This window comes from Pteropus medius, unplaced genomic scaffold, assembly GCF_902729225.1.
Source record: "Pteropus medius unplaced genomic scaffold, Ma_sr-lr_union100, whole genome shotgun sequence".
NCBI classification, from domain to species: Eukaryota; Metazoa; Chordata; class Mammalia; order Chiroptera; family Pteropodidae; genus Pteropus; species Pteropus medius.
This window is the reverse complement of record NW_024352785.1, coordinates 20,482,460-20,506,278: the sequence shown is the minus strand read 5'-3', so window position 1 is coordinate 20,506,278 and position 23,819 is coordinate 20,482,460. Positions and strand designations below refer to the sequence as shown.

Sequence of the window (23,819 nt, the reverse complement as noted above, 5' to 3'; positions counted from 1 at the left end):
GAATGAAACAAGATCGAGAAAAACAAGAGCCAAGCACAGATGTAGTCTCATAAGGTCTAGCCTTGGCCTGATCCACAAAGGATGGGTTCTGGAGCATTAACTACACTATGTACACTATGGTATCCCCCGTTTTGAGGAAAGCGAATCAGCCTTTTGTATCCCTATATTAATCAGTCACTATCTGGGCAGTGGGAAGGGAAGATAACTCCTGGGTGAGGCAGCTCTCACCAACTGAGGGCAATTCTCCAGAGTCTCTGGAGAAGTGAAGAGCTGTAAGCATTTAGCAGTCCAAACTTATAGCAGCTAGGGGATGGGTATGCCAGCTTGGTCAAGGGGATCTGAACAAGACACCAGTGTACAACATAATCAACAAGTATTTATTGTTTATTGTACGCTAGGCAGTAAGTAGAAGTAGGACTTTAAAAGCACCCCAAAGCACTCTCTCTAGCAAAACAGACTCAGGTTAACCCTTTTATCCATGTCATCTTCTTTCCCCAACTCCTACCCAGACCTTCTCACAAGGCAGGCCTAACCAGACCATGTCCTCCCTGCTCCCAGTTAGTCTGCTTTCAAATACAGCTGCGACTCAAGTTGAAACTCATTCTACATGTCATTATGCTATACGGGAGACCTATCTTCAGAGCAACTAGGAATTGGTACACCTACTGCTTGGGCCACAATTCCTAACTCAACTTGGTCCAATTCCTTCTATGGATGTAGCTGCCCTCATTCTTGTAATAGAAAATAAACAGTCCACAGTTTGGCCTGTCTTCTCTTCTCTATTTAGCTAAGGCCCCTCTCCCCTCTTCTCAAGATGACTAGCCAAGTTTCTCCTGAACTGACAAACTTAACTCCTCTAATAGCTAGCCTTGATGCTAGTAGAATCAAACAAAACAAAAAAGTAGTGTTTTAAGGAGAAGTTATAGATTGAATGACAGCAGGAACATATACCATCCAGTCTCTGAACCCCAATTTTGCCAATATATAAATATCTTAAGTCGATTTCTTTTCAAGGGGTTTAATACTTATGATGGGAACAATGGAACAATGACTGGAGCATTCTAGTGACTGGGATAATCATTTCTAGGAAAGGTTCACTGCTGAGGTACCAAAATGGGTATCATGCTAAAGGGTTCTCTCTTTACTTGTGCTCTTCCCTGAATAGATAAGCGGTCAAACAAGGCAGAAACCACAAATAAGCTTATTTCTATTGCATTTATGAGGCTTTCCTCAGTATCAATGTTCAGAGATTCGAATGAAGAATAAGTGCCATCTGAAGGCTTTCCTTCATCCACCTTATCCATGGGTTCTCTTTTGCCTACCCTCTTAACTATGAAGATGCTAATGAAAGTATTTCTCAATGGGAAAAGCGAACAGGTATCTATTTATTATTCTCCAGTGTTCCTGAATTCTAACTGAAGGATTTCCATATATCTGTAGGTTTGATGGTTAAGCTGGAGAACTTGCTTGAAGTTGTTATTACATTCATTATAGCAGTAGGGTTTTTCTTCAGGAAGACTTTTCTAAAATTGAATAAGAGCTGTGCTACAATGGAAACACCTACACACTTCAGGTATTTATGAAATCTGTCCTATCATGACTTCTCAGATGTTTGAAGAGACTACAACTCCAACTGAAACTCATTCCACATTCTTTACATTGGAAGGGTTTCTCACCAGTATGGATTCTCTGATGTTGATTAAGATGTGACTTCAGAGTGAAGCCTCTGCCACATTCATTACATTGATGGGATTTCATGTTGGAATAGCTTTTTTGATGTTGTTTTATGTGGGAACACTGGCCAACATTTTCTCTACATATATCACATTTATAGGTTTTCTCTGCTGTATGAGTTCTGTAATGCTGAATAAGATCAGAGCTATAACTAAAGGCTTTCCCACATATGTCACACTTATAAGGCTGCTCTTGTAACTCAAACTTCTTATCTTCAATCACTGTTAGGTTCCAACTATATGCTTCCTCACAAATACCATTTTTTTCATTTTTCTGACCCATATGGAGCACCTGATGTTCAATGAGGCTAACATACTGAAAGAAGATCTCTCCACATTCATGACACTGATGGGATTTTTCTCTAGAGTGGAGTCTCAGATGCCCAGCAAGGTGTGAACGCCTCCCAAAGCCTTTCCCACACTCATTACACTTAAAGGGTCTCTCCCCACTGTGCACACTCTGATGCTGAACAAGATGGGACCTCACTCTAAAAGCTTTCCCACATAAATGACAGGTATAAGGTTTTTCACCAGTGTGGACTCGCTGATGTTGAGTTAGGTGCACACGTTGATTGTAGCTTTTCCCACACTCATCGCACTTAAATGGTTTCTCCCCAGTGTGTATTCGCTGATGTTGAATAAGATGGGCACTCTGAATAAAGCTTTTTCCACATTCATTACATTTATGTGGTCTCTCTCCTGTGGAGGATTTTTTGTGAACATATGTAACTTCACTGAAATTTATCCTCTTTGAAGAAGGTTGTCCTAGTATCTCTTTCATGGGAATGCACTGCTTTCTATCCAACTTGCCTTCCCCAAAATCTTGAACTTGAGAAACACTTCTTTGGATTCTTCCAGATAGTTCCATGTCTGCTTCTGAAAATTCTGAAATTTTCTTCTTAACATTCAATTTTGTATTCTTACTTCTTTTGTCACTGCCTGAAAAAACAAAGAGGAGATGCAAATGTCATCAGTTCTTTTACAGAAGAAAAATAAACTGTCAGGAAAAAAGAGGATAATCAAATAAAACTATGGTGTGAACTGACAAAAACTAGAAGAATGGGAAGCAAAGGGTTATGAAGCATATATAGAATTGAAGAATACCTGATAAGGAAACAGGAAAAAAAGAAAGATGAATCAGTATGAAATTTATGATATTGATGGGATTTTTCTCTAGAGTGGAGTCTCAGATGCTCAGCAAGGTGTGAACGCCTCTCAAAGCCTTTCCCACACTCATTACACTTAAGAGGTCTCTCTCCACTGTGCACACTGATGCTGAACAAGATGAGACCTCACTCTAAACGCTTTCCCAACATAATGACAGGCATAAGGTTTTTCACCAGTGTAGACTTGCTGATGTTGAGTTAGGTGCACACACTGATTGTCGCTTGGTGATGTAACACCAAAGGTAGGTGATATATGAATCTCTGTTCTCTTCAACCTTAGCCAACATTCCACCTTCAGTTTCCCTCCCACAGCACTCAATACTTCTCCTTTGGAAATGCTCATCTATTCAAACCTGTCTAGTTTTGAATAGACTTTTAATATCTGCTACTCCCACCAGATCATCAGCTTGAGAGCGTGAACAGCATCTGTTCTGTGTACTGCTGTGTCCCAAGCACTTAACCTAGAGGTTCTCAATAAATATGGCTGGATGAGGACACAAAAGTATCCCTCCTTTGATCAAAAAAAAAAAGGTGGGGGGAAGGTAGGTATTAACTAGTCATTAGTCATAAGAACAATTGCAGGAAAGATTTAAAAGGAAAGACACTATTTTAAAGCAATTGCTTTCCAAGTCCAGAGTCCTATTAGACAGATTTCTCCAATGAGACAGTCATCAAGTAGAATGGGATAGAACCAGCTGAGAAAATAGCTCAGCTTAACCCATAACTTTCAAGACACTATGAACTACATAAACTTTTATTCCATGATGGAAGTGGTGGCAGTGGCTATTAATATGAATGACAAGTGGCTAGGTTTGGGGACATTAAAAGTATAACTTAAAATTAAATACTTGGGACAGTCTTAAGAGTTTTCTGAATAATGTTAATAATAGCCGTTAAATTCACAGCACAGGTTAATTAAAGTAATGCCATCTTATATAAATATATCACTTAAACAGATAAAAAAATAAGTAAACAAACAGGAAAATCACTAAACCTTATTCATAATCAAATTAGTGAAAAAGAATACAACAAATTTTTGATAACCCTGAAAGAAAGTAAAACTGATACTCTCGTACGTGGTGTGATTGTTTCAAAAAGCAATTTAGCAATATGTATCAAGAGCCATAAAGATGTTTTGGGCCTTTCATCCACTAATCCCACTTCCGGGCATTTATTATAAGAAAATAACCCAATATAGAAAAAGACATAAGCACAGTTATCAGGACAAAAGAGAAAAAATTAGAAGTTCAACTGGGGGGTTCCCATCAAGATGGCATAGTACATAGACACTGTGCTTGCCTCCTCACATGACCACATCAAAATTACAACTAAACTACAGAAATATCATTGGGAGTAGCCTGAACAGCAAATCCTACAACTGTGGACATACAAAAGAGGCCACCTCAAGGCTGGTAGGAGGGGCGGAGACACTGAACAGGCTGGTCCTACACCCACGTGTACCAGTTGAGAATCAGGAGGGATATCCTCTGGAGGTCCCACCAGAGGAGCAATGAGTCCCAACCCCACACCAGGCTCACCAGCCCAGGGTCCCAGTGCTGGGAAGAGAAGTCCCCACAACTCTGGCTGTGAAAACCAGCAGAGATTGTGCCTGATTGAGATGGAGGGCAGCTGGAGTCAAAGACATTTCTCTTAAGGGGCCCACAAGTGGACTCATTCACTGATGGACTCACTTGCTCTGAGCTCCAGGGCTGGAGCAGCAGCTTGGAAGGCACCAGGGACACACAGAGAGGAACTGAATTGAATGGCTTCAAGGTGAGAGGTGGAGGGGCAGCTTTCTTTCAGACAGAAGTACTGACAGAATCCATTGTTTCTTTGTTGAGCCCTCCTCCACCCTGTGTCCGTCAGCCAGGCTAATACCCATCACCCCGCCCTGGAGATTCTCTGAGGCCTCATCCTATCCAACTTGCTGGCCCACCCAAGTTGTTTCTAGTGGCTTTTCCATACAAAAAGCCTGTCTTGGTTCATGCTGTGGACTTTCCTAAAGTCTTTCACAGGTTTGCAAAACCCAAACAAGAAGCATCTGGCCTCACTGTGTCCTGTACCTCTTGGTGAGTAGCCCAAGCCCGGCACTAGTGGCAGCTGGCCTCAGTTCCTGACTTGGCCTCTTGAGGCACCTATAACCCCAGACTGGCTGGTGGCCATCTGAGGACTGCTTGGTGACTCTTGTCAGGTGGCTCCAGTGAGGGCACAGGCTGTAGCTAGAGCCCCTCCCAGGAGGCCCTGGGACCAGCATGTCCAGTGGCCGGCTTCAGATAAAGCTAGAGCACTACCCGGGACTGTATTTGAGAACCACACAGCCAAAGGACAGACTCAGCAGGCACCAGAGCCCTGCTAAAGTGAATCCTGCTCCACAGAGTCAGCCCCTCACCAGCCAGTCCTCACAACCAATCAGCCCAAGGGTCAATCCCTCCCATTAATGTGCAAACAGCAACCAAGGCTCAACTACCACAGGAGGGCACGCACAACCCACAACCCATACAAGGGACATACCTGGAGTACCTGGCTCAAGTGACCAGGGAAGACTGTGCCACTGAGCCCCATAGGACACCTACATAAGGCCACTCTACGAAGAGTGGCAGTTCTACCTAATACATAGTAACAAACACAGGGAGACAGCCAAAATGGGGAGTCAAATAAAGATGTCACAAATAAAAAAAAACAGAACAAAGCTCCAGAAAAAGAACTAAACAAAATGGAAACAAACAAGCTACTAGATGCAGAGTTCAAAACACTGGTTATAAGAATGCTCAATGAACTGAGGAGAAGAGTAGATGAACTCAGTGAGGGCTTTAACAAAGAGACAGAAAACATAAAAATGGAGATAGAAAACATAAAAAAGAACCAGTAAGAAATGAATACAGCAAATGAAATGAAGAATACATTAAAAGGAATCAACAGCAGATTAGATAAAGCAGAGGATCGAATCAGTGATTTAGAAGATAAGGTAGCAGAAAACAGCCAATCAGAACACGAGACAAAAGAATCAAAAAAAAAATGAGCATAGTTTAACAGACCTCTGAGACAATATCAAGAATACCAACATTTACATCATAGGGGTACCAAAAGGAGAAGAGTGAGCAAGAAACTGATAACCTATTTAAAGAAATAGTGATGGAAAATTAATTTGGCTAAGGAAATAGACATACAAGCTCAGGAAGCACAGAGAGTCCCAAATAAGATGATCCCAAAGAGGCCCACAGGAAGAACATCATAATTAAATGCCAAAGGTTAAAGATAAAAAGAAAATATTAAAAGCAGCAAGAGAAAAGCAATTAGTTACCTACAAGGGAGCCCCCATGAGACTGTCAGTTGATTTCTCAATAGAAACTTTGCAGGCCAGAAGGGATGAGCAGGAAACATTCAAAGTGATGAAAAGCAAGAACCGACAACCAAGACTACTCTACCCAGTAAAGCTATCATTCAGAATTGAAGGACAGATAAAGAGCTTCCCCAGACAAGAAAAAGCTAAAGTTCCTCAACACCAAATCAGTATTACAGGAAATGTTAGAGGATTTCTTTAAGAAGAAGGAGGAAAACAAAAGAGATAAAAAATATGAATAATAAATGGCAATAACTTCTTATCAACAATGACTTCAAATGAAAAAGGATTAAATGCTCCAATCAAAAGATAGGGTGAATGAATGGATAAGAAAACAAGACCCTTACATATACTGCCTAGCAGAGACTCACATCAGATTGAAAGACACACACAGACTGAAAGAAAAGGGATGGAAAAAGACATTTCATGGAAAAAGAAACCAACAAAAAGCTGGAGTAGCAATACTTATACGAGACAAAATACACTTTAAAATAAAGCCTATAACAGGAGACAAAGAAGAAATCAGTAATCCTGCTTCTGAGTATTTATCCAAACAAACCCAAAACACTACTTCAAAAGCACATGTGAATCCATATGTTCATTGCAGCATTATTTACAGCAGCCGACACATGGAGGCAACCTGGGTGTCCATCAGTGGATGAATAGATAAACAAGAGGTGGCATATATATAAGATGGAATATTACTCAGCCATAAAAAAATTGAAAAAAGAATGAAATCTTGCCATCTGCAACAACACAGATGGACCTAAAGGGTATTGTGCTAAGTGGAGTAAGTCAGACACAGAAAAACAAATGCTATATGATTTCACTTACATGTGGACTCTAAAGAACAAAAAAACAAACAAAAACAGAAACAAACTCATAGAGAGAGAGAACATTTTGGTGGTTGCCAGATGGGAGGGGGTTTGGAGGTTGGGCGAAAAAGGGGAAAAGATTAATAAGTACAAATTGGCAGTTTCAAAATAGTCATAGAGATGTAAAGTATAGCGTAAGGAATACAGTCAATAATATTGTAATAACTATATGTGGTGTCAGATGGAGACGAAATTTATTGGGGTGATTACTTTATAAGTTATATAGATGTATTTAAATCACCATGTTGCACACCTGAAACAAATATAATAGTGTATGCCCACTGTAATTGAAAATAAAAAAAAACTATTAAAGAAAAAAAATTCAACTGGAGAACAGCCAAGTAAATTGTGATGTCTCTCTACACAATAGCAGATTGTCAAAAATAACAAACAGGAGGGCAGAGCAACACGGGAAAATGTGTACATCTAATATTTAATTGTACCCTCCAACTATATAAATATAGGCTTATGAAAAAGGACAGGAGGAAATACACTACCTAATAATAGTTCTATTAGTTAGGATAGTGGGATTATGGGTGATTTTTTTTCCTTCCAATTTCTTACTTCCAAACTTCCTGTACCATTTTAAAACAAAATAAGTGAAATAACTAAATTGGGGATAGGGGAAAGAAGGAAAGAAGTAAAAGAGCCAAAATCCTCATTTACAATAGAAAGTCAATAGATAGTGTCTAAAATTGATGAGTAAAGCAATAGCAGAATTATTTAAAATATGGAATTACCAGAAGAAACAGAGCTGAAAGCAGGCATCTCTGGAGAAAGGGAAGTTGTGGAGATGGGGGAGATGGCATAGGGTTTTGCCTAATTTGACAATTAAAGTATAATAAAATAGATTGTAATCTATGTCCCTTCCTACTGCTCCCACTATCACAATCCATCTGTGCTATTATTGTTCAAAGCTAATAAAACAATATTTGCCCCCATTTATTCACCAACACAAACTCCTCACACATACATCTTTGGGATTTCTCTCTGAAGTGGCGCTTCAAGTGTTCAATCAGATGGGAGTGCCGACCAAAGTTTTTCCCGCATTCAGTACATCCATAAGGTCTCTCTCCACTGTGCACACTGTGATGCTGGACAAGATGGGAGCTCACACGGAAGGCTTTTCCACACACCTGACATTTATAGGGTTTCTCACCAGTATGGACTCGTTGATGCTGAGTAAGGTGCACACGCTGATTATAGCTTTTCCCACATTCACCACACTTAAATGGTTTTTCTCCCGTGTGGATTCGCCGATGTTGAATGAAGTTTGAGGCTTGAAGGAAAAATTTACCACAATCATTACATTTGTGACCTCTCTCGGCATTTGTTTTTTGCTTACGGTTAATGTCTGTGATGGCACCAAGATCTCTTTTCTGGGAAGGGTTCTGCCTTGACTTCCCCACAGTGGGGTTTACCTGCCACCTGTCTACCATGCCATGAAGGTCACTAACTTCTCCAAATTCTTGACTCTGTGGAACATTCCTTTCAGTGCTTCCTGATGTCATCCAGTGCGATTCAGCTTCATCAGAAATCTGCTTTACTATGAGTTCCATATTGTCATTCCTGGATTCGTAATCTGAAATAACAGAAGGAAAATGAAAAATTCAGCCATTGCCTGCATTAGAAGAAAGGAAATGACTAAGGGATATAGAATAATTATACAAAACCAACATGAGCACATGACTTTGTAAAGACATTTATGATTTTATAATACAGGGACGGGATAAAGAATATTTAAGCAGGAAACAGACAGATTAAAGAGGAAAGAGTTCGCAAGAATGGTTCAGAAGGATGAGACTGGAAGAGCGGTTATTCTATTTAATCATGATGACATTCTCTTGGTATGGTACTTAATACAGTACCCTTTTTTGAATATCTGAACATTATTAACTATTCTTAATTAAATCTGTTATTATAGCTATCCCAGTCTTCACTTTCCTCTTCCTGTTTAGTCATAGCTTGGAGAAGAAAGATCTTTCTAGCTTTTTCAATTCCCCCAAAATTTCAGTATGGTATAAATTATTCTAAAGGAAAAAAAGTCATTCTTTCTATACCCAGAAAAGATCTACTACTGTCAAGAGCTACTGTCAGTAGTCCATGACGAATACAGATGTTTAAGACACTGGATTAACAACATATATTTTACTCAAAACACTGACATTTAATATAGTTTGAAAAGACAAATCTTCAGTAGTTAACAAAAATTAAGGAATATTATTTTTTAAATGCTAGAGAGAGAGATCATGGCCTCTTGAGAACTATATCTAATCAAATTTTCTGTAAAAGAAAAAGTTGTTTTCAAATATTACATAATAATGGTAATAAAAACTAACATTTGCTGAATGCGTACTGTGGATCAGGTGCTATGCCTTTAAATGCCTTATAATTTTATGGCATTTAATCCTTACAATGATCCTTAGAGGTAGATATTACCTTTTTTGACAGAGTGAGAAGTTATAATTCTTGTACCACGAAGACAACTTTAATTTTAATTTATCTTCCAACTGTTTTTACTTAATTCTCTTCCTAAAAAGACATTTTAATAGTGGAGACAAACAAACATAGGAAAAAAAAAAAAACTCTATCACAAAACCAGACTTTTTACATGTTTTTTCCTACTCCATTCAACTAAGCAGGTAATCTCAGCTATCACAATACTTCTCTCTTTTATTCATATCTACTTATGCTCACACATTTTATTCTTCTTATAATTCTCTCCCATTCAACAAGTCAAACAAGCTCATGACATTCTTTTTCTGGGGATGAATTTGAAAATAATCAGATTAGCCCAATGCACCTCTTTGGGACTATTAACAATGGCCCTTTTTCAGAGAAGGAGATTATACAGGTTGTTATTCTGATTGGTTTCCAGATTTGCTTTTTTCCTCTTTCCCTGCCTCTCCTTCACATATATGACAAGCTTTCTGTTGATTCTTCTGGTTTATCTGACATAGGTATTATGTATATTTGACAGAGAACTCAATAGCTCAACTGAACTCATAGCTCAATGCTATACCTGGCTTCTGAGTAATGCAGTGTGCGTGTGTTGTGGGGGTGGGGTGTTACAAAAACATCTAATCAGGCAGATTTGGTGCTTTATAAATTCATGCTCATCAATCTCACTGGTGCCGTCTGGCATTCTGTTTCTAAGGCTGGCTAGTTTCCCCACTCCTTTTTCTCTTAGCTACATCAAAATGTCTCTGTCATGATCTCCAAGATATATCGCTGTATTTAAAAAACAAAATAGTGTGTATGATATGCTATGATTTTGCACAAACTTGTATAGACACAGAATATGTCTAGAGATACAATCAAGAAACTAGTAATAGTCACTGCCTCTGTGAGGAACTAGGAGATTGAATATCAGTAGGGGTAGGTGGCTTACTTTTCGTTTTATCTTTTTTATTTTATTTTTATATTTTAAAGATGTATTTCATAGGACTTCACTAGTGATCTTAAAATATATATATATATGTATATATATATATTACTTTTTAAAAATTTTTTTAAGTTTATTGGGGTAACAACATTGGTTAATTCAATTACATAATTTTTCACTTTTCGTTTTATACCCATTTATACTATCTAAATTGTTTTCACTATGTGCATGAATGACCTTTTTAAAACCAAAGTTCACTGTGCTCACACCTCTACTCCACCGCCTACTGCTTTCACCTGCTCACTTTCAACAGGTGACTTATTGTCTCCTATTTTAGGAAGGTCAAAGCTATCCAGTCAAGAACTCATTGGACATCCTGCAACTAGAACTATAAACTTGATGGTGGCCTTATTCTTTCATTCTACTCTCATCTCACAATGGAGGAGCTGTCTCTCTCCCTAGCCAAGGTTAATCCTACCTCCTATACCCTGGATTTCATCACGCCATCCTATTTTCCAGGGACCTCTCTACATCAATTACACGCTCTTCCTTGCCCTAACATTTCAAACTTACTCTCAACTAGTTATTTTCCAGTAGCTTGTAAGTATACTTAAAACCTCTCTCATTTAAAATAAGAACATACAAAAATAATCCATCCATATAACCCATGTATTCTTTCAGTGACCAGCCTTCCCTCTCTTCCCCTTCACAAAGTTCTTGAAAGCTTATCTATAGGATCTCTCTCAAATTTCCGCTCCTTTGCAATGTTCAACAAAACTGTCTCGTGTTCCCAAACATCTCAAGCCACTCCTTGGTAACAGCTGTTTCCAAGATTCATTTATTTTCTTCCCAGAGAAGTTAAGGAAACAGAAACCTCTGAACATGTTCTTAATGCAGAAGAGTATACTGAGTATAAGATTAATAAAGAAATGAATAATGAGAAGAAAAATGAGAAAGTAAAAATTTTAAACTGCTTGGAGAATGGTATAGAAAAGAGCTGTGTTCTACGGCCATGCCACCCTGAACAAGCCCGATCCCATCTGATCTCGGAAGCTAAGCAAGGTTGGGCCTGCTTAGTACTTGGATGGGAGACCACCTAGGAAGACCAGGTGCTGTAGGCATAAAAAATAAAAAATAAGGGATTGTAAGATGACAAGATCCTTGCAATCTGTGAGGTCAACCAAGAGTTGCCTCTAAAAAGAGCTGTGCCAATAACCTCCAACTCTGAAACCCAACGAATGTCTGTAAAGTAAGTGAAAAGGAAAATAATACTAATAGACTCAAATTAGACAAGCGAGGTATTAGAATTTAATTTAAAAAGAAGAGAATGAAAAAATTTTTGCATTAAAATAATACACTACAAAAATAATTCCTTGGGAAGAAAGACCACTAGATCTCAACAGATAAACAGGGGGCATGTACAAATAAATCAATGAAAAGGAAATACAAATATACATATCAATAGTAATAAAAGAAATAGAAACTTTAAAAGAGCATGAGTCAGTTTTTACACTTTTAAATAAAAGCCTATGAATGAGCGAAATCCCTTATACAATGTAAACTGGTATAATCCTTTTCAAAAGAAATCTGACAATATCTATGTATTTCATCTAAAGTCTACCAGTGTGCCTGATATATATATAGTGGTTCTTCTAAAAGAATTCATTCAAAAGAAGCTAAGTGCTGTAAGTTCTAAAATGTTTGCCACAGTGCTGAAATTTTTATAATTGCTCCAAGCAGCACAATCAAATATTAGTTCCCAGGATCGTAACTTAGAAATAGGTGCAAAAATCTCATTTTGGGGCACAAAATTCAAGAAAAAACATGATGTGTAAAGTGTAGATGCTAACAGGGCAAACATCATAAAATAGGTACTAGTGTTCTGAGAATGGTAACAGTGTGAACAACTAGCCATTCGTGCTTTAGAAGAAGAGAATAAATGCCCTTGAGATATTGTAATTACTACTATAATAAACAGTTATTCAAAAAAGTCTTTCAGAAGTGAGAATTATGCAGTTAAGAACAATTCAATTTGTCAAGGAATAGAATACAATAACTATTACAAATTTGTTAAAATCCAAATCTGTTTTAAAAAACACAAAATTTAAGAAAATTTTAATTAAAATTTAAAAAGAAAAGATCCAAATCTGTTATTTTAAGCTCTTTTATTAAAATGGTAAAAAGACAGTATTTGCTGGATCACAAATACTATCCCCTAAGCATCATCAGTGTTCAGTCATAATCTTATTATGATAGATATAATCAGAATAAGCTAAGGAAAAAAAAGGCTGATTTACTTTTTCACAGAAAAAAAATAAGTCATAGCAATTGAAACATACATGCTTTATAATCTGTACTAGAAACATTCTTTATTACAAAATTAAGATGTCCTAATCCACGCAGACAAAATAAATCTTACCCATGGAAGTAATACTCTCATAATTCTCCTTCCTGTCATCCCTATAGAGGGCCTTCTGGGACTGGTCCAAATGTCCCCATTCCTCCAGGATGAAGGAAACAGCCACATCAGCCACATCTTCAATTTTCACCAACTTCTGAAACATGAGATTTCCACTAAATTCCCATTCCCTTTGTTCAAATTTGGAGTGAGGGGAAGAACTTCATGCATTAAGGAAAGAAATAGAGGGAGGGTCTATGCTTCAAACAGGATGGGGAGTACTGGATAGAATGAAAAAAGACATTAAAGCACGAACCCAAGATGGGCCTGGTCTCTAGTTAAAGAGACAGAACTGATACAGATTCAGGATTAAGGCAGCTTCTTGTCCAAGAATAGACATGGGTCCTCACTGCAGGCACAAGGACGCCAGCTCACCTGGGACCCAGCTGAGAGAAGTGAGGCTGTCAGCTCCTGGCTGTCCTTCAGGGGAAGGGAAGAAACTTGTAGAGCAGGAAGGGCTGAGGGGTGAGAAAAAGAGGTGTCAGTGAGAATATCTTTACTCAGTTCCAACTGCCATCATGTTATGCTTTTGCTCAAGAATCCACAATGGTGTCCTGATACATCAAAGCCAGATTCTTCTGCTTGGCTTTTAATACCCTTGACTTACTGGCCACTCCCACAATTACCCTATATGTACCCTTTTCCCAAAAAATGTAGACTCCCTGCTTTGGTTAGGCAAGTCCATGCTGCTGACTTCAGATTGTAATATTCCTATATATGGATGTACTCTCTTCTGCCAAGATCTAACCTAATCATCCCCCAAAATAACCAGAGTTCCACAGCTTCCATGGAGCTGAAGCACTGACTAGAGCCCAAGGCTTCTCAAGCTTTAATGTACAAACAAATTGCCTGGGGATCTTGGTACAGGAAAGACTCTAGTTCAATAGGTCTGGGGTAGCCCCTATATTTTCCACTTCTAACAAGCTCCCAGGTAATGCTGGTGCTGCTGCTCTTTGGGTCACACTTTGATTAGCAAGTTCTTAGTCCACAGTCTCTCCCTTCAAGGAATTACTGTGATTGGTTTATAGTCAGCCAATTAGTATTAATAAATCAACTCTGTGTGTTATAGGAATAGACAGATAAAACAATTCTTGCCTTCCAAAACTTCACTGTCTAATGGGGAAGACAGGCATGTAAATCTTACTTACTTCAAGAATAGGGTAAAGAGTACTAACTTGAAGTTCACCCCAGTTCCCAAAAGAACACAGAGGGAGGGGCGCCTACAGAATAGAGAGAGGGAGGTAGGAGCATCAGAAAAACCTTTCTACAGGAAGTAGAAGTGGAATGGAATAGGAATTAAGGGTGCTTTGCAGGTAGAGTGAATGTGCAATGCCTGGAGGGTCTGATCTCTAGATGCTAATGACTATCTGACCTTCTGCTGTCATCTCTGCTTGTTCTTTGTCCAAGATTCATGGTGCATCCAGATCTCACTGTCTATGTGTGCCCCAGCTTGGACAAATCCAGCTGGTATTAACCTTTAACCCGACGGTTTATACCTTGCTATGGCTCACCCAGTCCTGGAGATGTATGTGCATATTTAGCTTGCTTGTGTCCAAGGAATGGGAAGTAATGAGCAATGACACAAAAAGGAGGAGATAATGGTTATGGATAAAAGCCAAAAACAGAGACAACATCTGAAAACAGGAGTGTCCCTAAGGAGTAAAAAGAAGACTTGAAGAAATGGATAAATGTAATCTACTTAACAGTAATTTTAAGTATAGACTACATTCTAATTATAATTACATTCCAAATAATTCCACTTATTTGCTGAAGTTTCCATGAAACCCATTGTTTCTTTAGTTTTTAAGTAAATGACTTTGCCCCTCTCAAGCTCAAATTAGTCCCCTGAGCAGAAAACCAGCCCTCAGTGCTATCAAAGGCATGAGGAATGCTGCCTCGTGTGTAACAAACAAACAATATTAATTTTGATGGGATAAAGAAACTGGCTAGGGTCTGGCTAACAGGGCAGAGAAGAGAAGCAGCACCTAGGAATAGAAGAAAAGAGTAGCCTGATCTGATGAGACTCTGCAAATGGAAGGAAGATGACATGATTCGAGGACAAGATTCTGCACTTGAGAAAGCCTGATGGTAGAGCCTTCCCAAGCTAAAGGTAGCACAGAATGAGGTAAAAGAGCAGATTCAGAGCTTGACTGCTTTTGTTAAAATAAAATCCCAGCTCTGTCATTTACTAGCTTTGTGACCTTGAACAAATTACTTAACCTTTCTAGACCTCAGCTTCTTAATTTCTTTTTTTTTTCCATGATTGAATTTGACATACTTTCATTTTTCCACTTAAAATTTTTATGTCCCACCATCTGACTGGAACTTTACCTTCTTAATTTCTAACATGAGGATAACAGCAATACCTATTCACTCCACTGGGTAAGTGTGAGCATTAACCCTTGGTATGCCAACTAGGGTTATTAAACACAAGTTTGGTTTTTGGGTTTCTATTTTCAAGTTTTAACTATTTTTAAAGACTGGAATTACATGACTTGTATTCCTTTAGAGGCCTTCTGAAGAACAAAAAGAACACTTGCTTTAGGATTATTAAAAAATAGAATAAAACTCATCCTATCCTATAATTTCTATATGGATCCACTGGACCCTTTTACGAATCTAGAATAGATTTTGAGATCAAAGTGATCTTACTTTTCCTGTATCACTAAACATTTTTCTATTTCATCATCTTAGGAATTATTTAATTTTTACTATCATTATTCATTAGTTATTTCCAATGAGAGCATAAAAGACTAAAATAAGAAAATGAGAGAATAAAGGAAATATTTAGGATGACACAATAGTGAAATACATCATCATTCTTCACTATTCCCAAAATATTAAGTGCATTGCCCAGAGTTCTGCATCATCTTCAAGAAGGTATAAGACTACTGACACTGCTTTTAGCTTTCATTAAACATAGTTGAGAATTCAAAGTTTCTCATTTTCCACCCATATCGTCAAAGAGAAAAAAATCTGCAGACATTTCACTATTATTAGATGAATGAGAAGATGATGAAGACAGAGAGAATGTGCTCTCTAATGATAATGATGAAACTGAAAGTATAAGGGAAATCTTTGTATGAATCTACAAATGACAATATCCCAGATAATTTTTCTCAAACTCAAGAATCAACAATAAACACTATATTTCTAATTTCATAAAAGGAATATGACCATCTCATCCAGTGAGTCATGCAACGGGAAGGACTTCATCACATAATATTTTGCAACACGATTCTGGACTATCCCAATTTGCTACAAGGACAGTATTCATTTTGTTAAAGCAAAGTATTATATGCAGTATTCTTTTATTTTTTATGATGTTTTTATTATCAAAATATACTTGATACAAAGAGGTTTAATTTTTATTAAAATTTCTTTAAAAATTATTCATTATCCTTTGATTCTACTGTAAATTATGCATAAAATGACTTAACTATAAAAATAATTAAAAAGAATCCATTGGCGCCAGATGGTAACAGTGCAGACTATTTTTCCTGGTATACTGAAGATTAAATGAATTCCTACAAGTAAAGTTTAGAACAGCTCCTGACACACAGTAAGTACCACAGAAGTAATAGCTGCTGCTGCTGCTGCTACTTAGTTATTATTACCACAGTGAAAGGAAAGCTGGAAAAGATTAGAGCCTTGAGACATATCAAGTGAAAGACCTGACCAGAAGGGCACCCAAAAATAAAGCTTGAGGCCAAACAGGAAGCAAAAGTTTACAATTCTTCATCCACAATTCTGAAATTCCAAAGCTCGAAATACCAAAGGTTTTTTTTAAGTTAGGCATTGAACTACTTTGACAACAAAATCTTACCAAAATATATGTGAAGCTTTTCAAAGTTTTTATTTAATCCACTTATTGGAAATATGCATACATTTTACTGCCAAAATATTAATGTGTGTGATTATGGAGTACCACCTCAAATCCTGTTAGTGTAATATATGGTATATAAGTCCTATTATCTTATTTAATCTGAAAAATTCTGAATTCTAAATTACATGTGATAGTAAGAGTTTCTCTGATTAGAGACTACAGACTTGTGGACATAGATCATAAATAAAACACTCAGCTGTGCATATTTCTTCTTTGATGTATCTAATACAGGTTAATAGAAGACAAGGAGAGAGAGAGAACAAATGCTCCAAAAGTCATTGTGAAGCATTGTTTGAAATAAGACTTCTAATCGAATGAGCAGCCAGAAACGAGTGTAGTTAGGAATGGGAAAGCTTTTTTTACATAAGCATTAAAACAACAAAATCTATGAGGTAGAGTTGGAAAACTCCTACAAAACAATTATGATACTTTTGTAAAATACTTTTGTGGCTCTTTTAACAGTATCTATATAGTTGTCATCATCTGCATTACTGCTTTTGAATAGAACTGTGGTACAATTCTTAGCCATCCTATACGCTGACCTCTTTCTTAAACCAGGGACTCAATTCCAGGTCCCCAACCCTTCACAACCTCCAGCTCCTCCTGACTGCAAAGAGACCGCGCAGCCCAAAGTCTATGCTGCTGACATTGCTTCCCCCATGGCACCTACTCTCTAGCCACATTTGTTTTCCTGAATCATAGATCCTCACCATTTTCCTCCAGGAGATGAGGCTTCTGTGGCTCTTGTTCAGGTTGGGGGTTCAGAGACAGGAGCTGGTGACTGAAGGATTCCTGCACAGCTCCTGGTGGCACCATCTTCTGAGAAAGGACTTCAGGACATGCCACAATCTAACAACCACAACCACACCAATCAGTACATTACCAAGAAGGCTATGAAAGAATCCTGTAAATTCACATTATTCTTTCATTCATTCCTTTATCAAATATTTAATGTGCATATGAGCCAGGCACTGATTATACGGTGGCTTAATAACATGGGTAATGTCTAGCTGAGGAAGACTTCCATTAAACATATCAACACAAATATATAATTATGTATTAGAAAAGAAAAGAAAGTGGTGCCACGAGGTAGAACAGCTGAGACCTACTTTAAACTGAGTGGCCAACAAAGGCTTTTCTAAGAAAGTGTTACTTAAAGTAAACACCTAAACGATGAAAGAAGCCAGACAGGAGAAAAGTAAAAAGTGTTGCAGGCAGAAAGAACACAAGCAAGGACTCTCAGGCAGAAAGTGGGTGTTTGGTATAGTCAAGAAATCGTAAGAAGGCCAGCGTGGTCAAGTTCAGTGAAGTGGGGAGAGAGGTAAGAAAGAAAGTTGGAAAGATCAATGATAAGACTCAGGAAGATATACCTGGTTCCCTAGCAGACCAACACCAAGACAGGAGCTAGTGCATGTCTGGTGTGCTACAGTCCTCCTTTCTGTTCGTGGCTCTTGCTCAACCCTAGGGTACACACAATTACTCTGCCACAACCTGTCTATTCTGGAAGGTACTAGCACAGGAGCATCCTAGCAGGTAATAAGACCCTGCATTGTGATAGAATTGCCATATGTTTCAAACTGTAGAGTTTAATCCTCCTAGTTCTGGCAAAATATGGTACAGGAGTTAAGAGGCAGCTATAAAACAGTTGTGGAAGGAACACACAGTGATGGTCGGGACACAAAGTGAAAGTCACTTTGCATGGTAGTCTGTGTCCTCGTGGACCTGCTCAGAACAAGAGTTAAAATGACACCAAATATGTCAAAGGGTACCTAGACACCAAAGAAGCAAAGCAGCCTTTGATATCCCGAGACTAGGACAGAGAAACCAAGGAGGAAGGGTAAGAATGAGGCCCGAGAAAGGCTTGCCAGAGACAAGAAATGTCTGAAGATAAAGCTGAAGAACAATGTCAGGGATACAGGAGGTAGGCAGAGAAAGGAAAAGTGTGCCGTGGAGACCCGTGTGAAATCCTCTCTCTGGCCTCAAATTCTGACCATCACTATGTGTCCCTTCCAAAGATGGGCTGCAAATCACACTGAGAGAGGTAAATGTGTAACATCTACCGTAAATCCTCTATTAAAAAATGCTTTTTTTATTTTAAACTATGCTTTTTAATATTTATTACTATAAAAAATAGGGAAAAGTTTCTTAATGTCCCAATTAGGTTTTAAAAAGGAACAACTAGATGTCACCATGAACCTTTACTTCCTATTGTGACAGAAGCAATAGTAAGGTTTGAACATCCCCTTGGCAGGACAATCATTCAGTAGAGCGGCAGGGTCTGGCCACAGATTAGCAGTAACTCTCTCCACGGCCCACTTGTCTCATGGAGTGAGCTAAACCAGCTGAGGATCTTGATGTTCTAGAATGCTGAAGTACCCTTTACTCAGTGGTAAAGAATAATGAGACTGGTACCTTACATTAAAGTGCAATAGCTCTGAAGAATAATGAAAATTCTCTAGCCTCAAACTCTTGTAGCCCTATGATCCTATGAGTTTTGTTTTTTTTTATAAAAAGAAAATTCAAGTTTAAGAGAGTGTGAGACTAGCAACAAGAAGGTAGAGGGTCGAGTTATAAATGAATAAGAAAGCACAAGAAGACATAATGACATAAAGATAGCGATCCTCCCTGAATTAATATATGATCTAATACAATACCAACAAAAATACCAACAAGATTTTTGGGTAATAAAAACTAAATAAGTAATTCTAAAGTTCATTCAAAAAAAGAGAAAGAAAATATTGAAAAACAATTTGGAAGGGTAGTAGCCCTATCAAAAACCAAAGCACTTTACAGAGCTCCAATAAATAAAATATTGATATTGAACAGACAGTAAGATTAATAAAATGGAATAAAAAGACCAGAAATGGACCTAAATACATGCAGAATTTGGTATGTAATAAAGATGGCATTTTAATCAAAGAGGAAAATGGTGGATTACTATACAAGTTGCTGGGGAAACTGGATAAATATCTGAAAAAAAAAGTTATAACCATACCAAACACCCTAAACCAAAGTGAATGCCAGATTTATCAATCATTTAAAAGTATTAAAAAAGAAAAGAAACTATGAGAAAAGCCTCTTACGATACTGTAGTAGAGAAGACCTTTCTAAGTGTGGCACGAAACTCAAAAATTAAAAATTAAAAGATTTAAATTGATTGCATAGAAATTTAAATACCCTGCAATGCAAAAATCTCTATAAGCAAAGAAAAACAGCGACATAGGAAAATAACACTTGCAACATAAATGACAGACACGGTGCTTAATTTTTCTAATAAGTAAATAATATAAATAGATAATTTACCAAAAAAAGGTATAGGCATAACCCTTTTAATACGTACTGTGGTCAAACCCACTCATAATAAGAGAAATGCATGTTAAAATTGCACCAAAATTGCATCTTACAGATTGGCTATAATCAAAAAGTTGGATAACACTGTGTTATCAGGCTGTGGACAAAGAATTTCTCTTAAAAATTGCTGTTGAGACTATAAATCGGTATAACCTCTACAGAGGATAATCTGTCAACAGCTGTCAAAATTACAAATTCATATGGTCTCTGAGACAACTGGACTTCTCAGCATTCATTCTACAAATTAATGATGTATGTAAAGGATATTCATTGCAGCAAAGTTGGTTACAGTAAAAATTCAGAAACAATCTAAGAACAACTTAAAGGGCCCTTAACAGGGCCCTTAACATCCATACAATGGAATATAATATAGTTTCAGAGTGAGGCCGCTCCATTTGCACTGACATGGAATAAACCAAGATATAAGAAAAAAGCAAGATGCAGAAGTGCACAGTGATTTTAAAACATTTGTGTTTTTTTAAGCATGTCATATATGCTTATATATCAGTATGGTATATCTCTGTAAGGATATACATGAATTGTGTAACAGCAGTTGCCTCTGGTGAGAAGAACTAGGCAGCTGGGGAATTAGGGGTGGGAGGGAAACTTACTTTTCATTACAACCTTATGTACCTTTTGAATTTTGTATCATGTCATTCAAAAAATAAATACAATAATTTAAAAAATAAATAAAATCGCAGATTGTCTTCTCCAGGCTAACACACTGGATACTGCTTCTCTTTGCTGGAATGGCAGGAAATCTCCACAGTGTACCTAATCCCAGGAGAACAAAAGAATATGAATGAAGCAGCAGAGTGCTAAGGATCTCACCCTTGCTTAGCAGCTCCTTAACTCTCTTCCTCTCCTTTCTCATTGCTCTAATGTCTCCACTCACCTGTTGTCTGCGTTCCTCTAGTTCCTTCTGTATATTTTCTACCACAGCCACAGCCTCTTCTCCATTTTCCGGGTGATGTTCTCTCACCCAGGTCTGGAACTCTTCAGGCAGGATGGTCAGGAACTGCTCCAGCACTAGTAGCTCCAAGATCTGCTCTTTGGTGTGCAGCTCCGGCCTCAGCCATTCACAGCAGAGCACCCTGAGCTGACTGAGTGCCTCCCGGGGGCCTGATGCCTCATGGTACTGGAAATGCTTGAAGCGCTGGTAAAAAGTCTCAAATACTGGTGGATTATACTCTTGCATCCAGGTGCAGTCTTCTTCTTCCACCTTCACTATTAGAAGGTCTTCTTGTTCTTGCGAAGTCTCAGTTGGAGGGTCCAAGTCTGTAACTTCCCCAGATTCTGTCATTATCATTCCAACTCAAAGGGATGTCTCTCCAGGTTAGCTGTGTTACACTGATCAAATCTGTTTTCTGCTCTTTATCTTCTGAAGGGCGCTTTCATTAGTGTGCAACCTACTGATATATTGTAAATTATTATTAGCAAAGAGATGACAGAGGTCATCTACAGTAAAAATGACGACTCAACAATTTACTTAAAAATATGAGCTACAAGGCAGCTGTCACTCCATTCGTAAACTAATTACAAAAAAAACCCAGAATATTTCTAACATTTAAAAAATGTAAACGAGAGCCATAAAAATCTGACATTGGCCCAACACAATTTTAGTGAAGAACATTAAATTTCATATAAATAATAGGACAAAACTTACTAACTAGTCCAGAAGCAGTCGTTCCTTCTCTCTACCATAAGCCAAACTTAAGTCAGAACAAAGGTCAAAAATATTACAGTGGTCAAAACTGGTCCTGTCCTTCAAGCCAAAAGGGCCTGAGAGACAAACGGTAGACTTCATTGGTCCCAAAGAAAAGCAGGGTTATAAGTAGAGATTTGGACCTGGATTCCTCGGAATCGACTCTGACCCCGTAAACACCTAGACCGGCCCAGTCAAGGTTAGAGACAGGACCACCGTCTGGACACAAAGAACATTCCCTTTCCTCGAGGCTCCAGTCCCGGGGAACTCTCCTGGAAGACCAAGCTTCCGCAATAAAGGCTGGGGGAAATGGGCTGCTTCTTACAAACGGAGAAAACCGAAGACGACACTTCACACCACTTCCTCGCCGGAAGCAAGCAAGTCCAAGCTTTCCCAGTCCAACGGGGCTGAGCTAGAAATCCCAACTGCGATTGCACTTCCGAGTCCTCTCTAGGAATCCCGGAGGTCCTCGCCTCGCAGCAGGCGGGAGGTGCCAGCCCCGGGACCCGCCCCCGAGGGGCTGTGGGCCAATCGGCGGGGAGACGGGGCGCCGGCCTGGTATCCCAGTCCTACCTTCCGAAACCGTCCCACGGAGCCGCAGTGACAAGGACACTAGAGCCGTGGAGAAAACAGAGCTACCCTCCTTCCCCACCTAACCCCAAGGCCATTTAAACAGCCCGGGCTCCTCCCCTTTCCTTGGAGTGCGGACAGGGGGCGTGGCCCTAGGTGTCTGGAGCAGTTGCTAAGGCAACAGTTGCTAGTATTTGATTGGCCGTGGAACTCGCGCTCCCCCACCCTCAACACTCCGCGTCCCGGTTCGAAGTAGGTCCATACCTTTCTGCGAGCTCGCAACCCTCCCATCTCAGTTTCTTCACTGAATCTCGCCATTCCCCGCACCCTTTCTCCAGACATTCCCACCTCTTTACCACCTCAGTCGCCTTTCAGGGCCAAAATCTCCGACGTCAGACTCGCGAACCTTCCGAGCCAGCAGATCCCAGGACTACATATCCCAGGAAGCCCCGCGCGGACCGTACCTGCTAACCAATAGGGCTGCGGTTCTCTTTGTAACGTCAATCTTGCTGGCCTATCAGAATGCAGGAGGGCAAGGAGGCGTTTCCTCCGCGGCTCCTGCTGAAAGGCGATGGGTGGTGAAACCCGGTGCCAGGCGAAACCCGTTGCGGTCCCTGCTGGGTAGAGTGAGGGCAGTAGTCCTGCATTCCTGCGAGGAGCGAAGTCGTCTATGCTGGGCTTCTCCAGCCAAGGGAATCCCATCCTTAATAATTTCTCGTTTTCGTATCCGTTTACAAAACTATTCGACAGGCAGGACAAGAGTCACTATCACCACTCTTTCACACGATGCCAAAATGAGGCTTACCGACTCCACTCTGAATCAGAAGGCACACATCTTTGGATACTCCTGAGAGTTGTTTTTTAATGTATGGGATGAATTTTCAATCAGGGATGAGTTTTAAGACTCTGTTGCCAGCGCTGTGGTTTACCTAATGGGAAGAAGGCGATGCAGAAAATCCCCTATCTCCAAAGAGACCTTTAGCGGGAGCGGCTTAAATTGACACTGCTGTATGTTTGGTGCGCTGTAGTATTTGTATGGTTTCACTTTTTACATTTAGAACTTTGCATAGTTTCACAATGAAACATTGGGTCTTTTCATCCATTCAAAATGATCTTGGTGTATCATTTTGATATACCAAGTGTAGATCCAACTTTATCTTTTTCCAAATCACTACCCAGTTGTCCCAACATTTATTTTTAAAAGGTCTATCTTTATACCTGCCCCCCACCATCGATTTGTAGTGCTGTCTTTATCACATAGTAAATTCGTATGTTTCGTGGTGTTTAGATTTTCTATTCTAGACCTATTGCAATGGTCTCTTTGTCTACGGATGTGATAATACCATGCTG

At 39.0% G+C, this 23,819-nt stretch overlaps 1 protein-coding gene and 1 non-coding gene across 14 annotated transcripts; one reads left to right on the top strand and one right to left on the bottom strand.

Moving 5' to 3' along the window:
* Window positions 1–356: 356 nt before the first annotated feature.
* On the bottom strand, window positions 357–22,857 carry ZKSCAN5 (zinc finger with KRAB and SCAN domains 5). Of its 13 annotated transcripts, none has more exons than XM_039848637.1 (7): window positions 22,734–22,857; window positions 21,090–21,606; window positions 17,554–17,692; window positions 13,333–13,415; window positions 12,919–13,054; window positions 8,088–8,696; window positions 357–2,672 (listed from the first exon to the last, which is right to left on the bottom strand). In XM_039848637.1, the coding sequence occupies exons 2-7, from the start codon at window positions 21,501–21,503 to the stop codon at window positions 1,570–1,572; spliced, it is 2,484 nt and encodes an 827-aa protein (XP_039704571.1). In that variant the 5' UTR covers window positions 21,504–21,606; window positions 22,734–22,857; the 3' UTR covers window positions 357–1,569. The 13 variants fall into 13 exon arrangements, with proteins under 13 accessions (XP_039704571.1, XP_039704577.1, XP_039704573.1 ...); XM_039848643.1 differs by having other exon boundaries at window positions 21,090–21,603; window positions 22,829–22,846; XM_039848639.1 differs by having other exon boundaries at window positions 22,818–22,835.
* On the top strand, window positions 11,502–11,620 carry LOC120590957 (5S ribosomal RNA). The gene has a single exon (XR_005649817.1). It is a non-coding gene; the product is annotated as a 5S ribosomal RNA (ribosomal RNA).
* Window positions 22,858–23,819: the final 962 nt, after the last annotated feature.

What these genes read in the sequence shown, in the direction of transcription:
- ZKSCAN5 (XM_039848637.1), bottom strand. Translation starts at nt 21,503, where the DNA reads ATGATAATGACAGAATCTGGGGAAGTTACAGACTTGGACCCTCCAACT. An exon ending in TTCTCTCAGCTGGGTCCCAG is followed by an intron (nt 13,055 to 13,332) that starts GTGAGCTGGCGT and finishes CTCATGTTTCAG; the next exon opens with AAGTTGGTGAAAATTGAAGA. An exon ending in TGAGAGTATTACTTCCATGG is followed by an intron (nt 8,697 to 12,918) that starts GTAAGATTTATT and finishes CTGTTATTTCAG; the next exon opens with ATTACGAATCCAGGAATGAC.